This window comes from Neodiprion pinetum, chromosome 1, assembly GCF_021155775.2.
Source record: "Neodiprion pinetum isolate iyNeoPine1 chromosome 1, iyNeoPine1.2, whole genome shotgun sequence".
Classification (NCBI taxonomy): domain Eukaryota; kingdom Metazoa; phylum Arthropoda; class Insecta; order Hymenoptera; family Diprionidae; genus Neodiprion; species Neodiprion pinetum.
Genome location: NC_060232.1, coordinates 18,053,374 through 18,057,084, shown reverse-complemented (window position 1 = coordinate 18,057,084; position 3,711 = coordinate 18,053,374). Strand labels below are relative to the sequence as shown.

General features: G+C 45.5%; 1 protein-coding gene across 1 annotated transcript; it reads left to right on the top strand.

The window, feature by feature from the left end:
• Positions 1–1,362: 1,362 nt before the first annotated feature.
• On the top strand, positions 1,363–1,740 carry LOC138191389 (uncharacterized). The gene has a single exon (XM_069138136.1). It carries the CDS (start codon positions 1,363–1,365, stop codon positions 1,738–1,740), a length of 378 nt encoding a protein of 125 aa, XP_068994237.1.
• Positions 1,741–3,711: the final 1,971 nt, after the last annotated feature.

The window sequence follows — 3,711 nt, the reverse complement described above, 5'->3', positions numbered from 1 at the left end:
TCCGAAAACTCAAGAACTGCTGGAGCTGCTGTTTAAATGATGCCCAACAGCGCTCACGTTACCCGCAACGACAGAAAGAATTACAGAAATATCCTTCTCGCAACAAATGCTCACAGAAAGTACTATAGCGCCACCGAGCCTATCCGAAACGCTCAGAGCGTCAAATTCAAACATTTAATTGCTGAGCTGCTGAATATTTCTACGTCAGGCAAAGACGTATCACCGTTGTCACAGATGTCGAAGCGTACGGGCAAAGGTGTTCTGCTACCTCATGCTTGGGTTACTCGACAAGGTGTTAAAACAGATTATATTTTCTGGGACGACGCTAACGAGCTGGTGGAACGTCTTAGTTTACTCCTGGCATCTCAAGCAGCTGGGAATACAAGTCACAACAATGAAATTATATCGATTCTGGAAGAATTGCGGGAAGCCGGAATCATTTATTAGCCAATTCTCGTTGACTCTGCAATCATTCACGAGATGAGCATCGACGTGTTTGGACGTCAGCTTGATAAAAACACAGCTGCGAGCACTCGCGGTCCTCCGGGTGTCGGGTTTCAAATAACAGCGGACGGGCATCACGATATACGGAACAAGAGACTGTGCAACGTCGCAGATCCCGCAGCGCCGAACAATGCTGTAACTTAAAAACCTTGGGACGAAAATTCAGCGTGCTGTGAAAACAAATCGACAACCTCGATCAAATGATCAAAGCTTTGGAGATCACCACGGAGAAAGCCTTGGATACCTTCTACACAGGCTTTAAAACAGACAGAGACTTGTCGACTCGAAACGCAGAAATCATTTTCAAATTGGACACCAGACTAATAGCGTTGGAACATGAATGAGAAAAAGCAAGCACTGGTGACGGAACTGCATAAACCTGCACGCCGGAATTACCCACGTCGACGTGTAGCCGTGCGCGGCATCGACAAGACCTGGCAGGCGGATCTTGTTGATATGACGTTGTACGCTGGACAAAACAAAGTTTACAAGTACATGCTCACAGTCATTGATATCTTTTCAAAGTATGCGTGGGCTATACCGATAAAGAGCAAGTCTGGAGATGATGTTACGAAGGCAATGGAATCTGTGCTTGTCGAAGGACGGGTGCCGAAAAATTTACACGTCGATAGAGGAACGGAATTTTACAACTCGAAATTCGAATCGCTTATGACACGCTACGGAATCAAACTTTACTCCACGTACAGTAATTTGAAGGCTTCGATCTGTGAACGTTTGAATCGCACTCTGAAAGGTAAAATGTGGACACGGTTCAGCATGCAAGGAAGCTTCAAGTGGCTCGATATCTTATCTGATTTGGTTTCGGCTTACAACAACGCCAAACACCGAACCATAAGAATGAAACCGTCGGATGTCACCGTTGCAAACGAGAGACTGTTATTACGTCAGGCGTACCGAGGGCTTCAAGCGATACCTACCATATCGGCAAAATTCAAATCTGGCGACAAAGTTCGAATCAGCAAATTCAAAAATGTTTTCGAGAAAGGTCACACTCCCAATTGGACGACTGAAATATTCACGATAAGTCGAGTGGAAAATACTCATCCTGTGACGTACAAGCTCAAAGACTACCGAGATCAACCCATCGCTGGTGGTTTCTACGAACAAGAGCTCCTTAAGGTCAAACATCCGAATATCTATCTGGTGGAGAAGGTGCTCAAGAAGCGTGGAAGAAAAATATTCGTTGAATGGTTAGGTTTTGACAATACACTGTGACGTGGTATTTCGTACCCCGTCACTTTGTTTAATTATCACACTTCCCTACGTACAAATATCGCTAAAAATAACGAAAGCACGTCTGAGGCCAATACTCCAAAAATGAACGACTAATTATCTTGAAGTTGAATTCTCTGTACTAAGCTAATTGTATGCTATTTTCTAATTCTGTAATGCTCTTCGAGAACCATCCGCGAGACCTTCGCGTCAAGATACAAGGACACGGCCTGACAGGGGTCACGTACCAGCTCAACATCGACCACCACCGACTACAGATGAACGAATACCGCTGAAACCACTCCCGATGGATGCTTATCTAGTTGTCGAACAGGGTCGTGCGTGATGCACAAACAGCACCTCCAACTATTTGAGACTTATCGGCCAGGAGCCGAACCACGAACGAATGCTTCTACCGCTCGGATGCATCGTTAGGCGGCGTACAGGGCTGTGCGTCAAAAACACAACAAAGCCTCCCGTCGACGATACTTATCAGCCTGGAGGTGAACCGACCCTGACATCTACTAAGTCGTTGACTATCCAATAGAAGACGGTTTTCTCTTCACGAACCGTCCTATCGAAGGACTGCGGCGTGGAATAGGCTAATGATGTGCTAACCACGTGGATCTGGTGGATCTAGTGTGGGGATCCGGGTTGAGGGCCATCACCACCAGATCGTTCCGGCATGAGGGCTTCGATGAGCGAGGGCCGGGATGCAGCGCCGACAAAATAGCTACAACGGGGAGTACCAGTAAAGCAAGGAGTGAGTTACAGTCTGTCGCAAGTCCAGGAGACCGGTGACGTAACATTGCCGCACACCTCAATATCGCAAGACATGAGCAGTACGACCCCCCCCCCCCCCCCCCCCCCCCTTTCACCAACGATACCGCATAGCTGCAGGAAAACATCTCTAATCACCTTCCGACGTCCCCATACCTCGATACCTGTCGTCGAGGGAAAAGAAAAACAAGCGGCGAGGGATTATCGCCGCCTATCCGTGGACCAGGCCACGCGAACTGCTGGTCCAATTGAAATACCGCAAATTTGAGGAAGAGTCACGTGACAGCAGCTCGACGAAAATCAGGATCATCGCTCATCTCGTCACTCTACGTTCAGTTCCTGAATCGCAACGACGTGCTATCGTCATATTTAGTGCCATTACTGCTATCACCGTACTTAGTTCTCGCTATTATACCGCATTTGCTAGTACCTGCTATATCTTCTTTTACGTAAGTGAGGTTCCTTTTCTATTTTGTGAAGCCACGAGGTTACTTGCAATATATCGTACCTTTACCTTTATCTCTTTCTCTCTTTACCTTGCAGTTGGTCTGCTTGAGCCAATTGGGCTCGTATCTTTTCTCTTTATCTTGCAGTTGGTCTGCTTGAGCCACCTGGGCTCGTACCTTATTCTCTCTTATCTCTTATCTTGTCCCTTTCTCTGTCTCATTGCCAGTAACTTCGCGACTGGTTGACTATTACTTACGCATTGTAGTGACTATCGCTTTATCTTATTATCTTTTTTTTCTAGAATATTTGAATGTCTAATATCGCTGTCTAGCAGCGCGTTCCGTTGAAGGATCAATTTTTATCTTAGCTACTGAGCATTGCCATTTTGTTATATTTTCTCTGATTAGTTTCTATCTGTCTCTTTACCTATTATCGTTGATCATCGTATCTTAGTGAGTGTACCGCGGAAGCGATCTTATATCGCTGCGCGGTCCCGCTCGTCGTTCATTTGACATTGGAGTATTGTGCCGTATCGCATAACATCTTTTTCACTATTTTCTTCGCTAATATCGCTGATCGTAGTTGTCCGTAGTCTATTTGGTTTGCCGTACGTTGCATATTAATTATCTTGAATATTGTTTGTCTTATCTTGAATTGCCTTTTATCGTACCGAATATTATCTCTCTTTCTCTCGCACTTACCGCAAACTATAGATTACGTATTATCTGTTATTCTCTATATTTTATG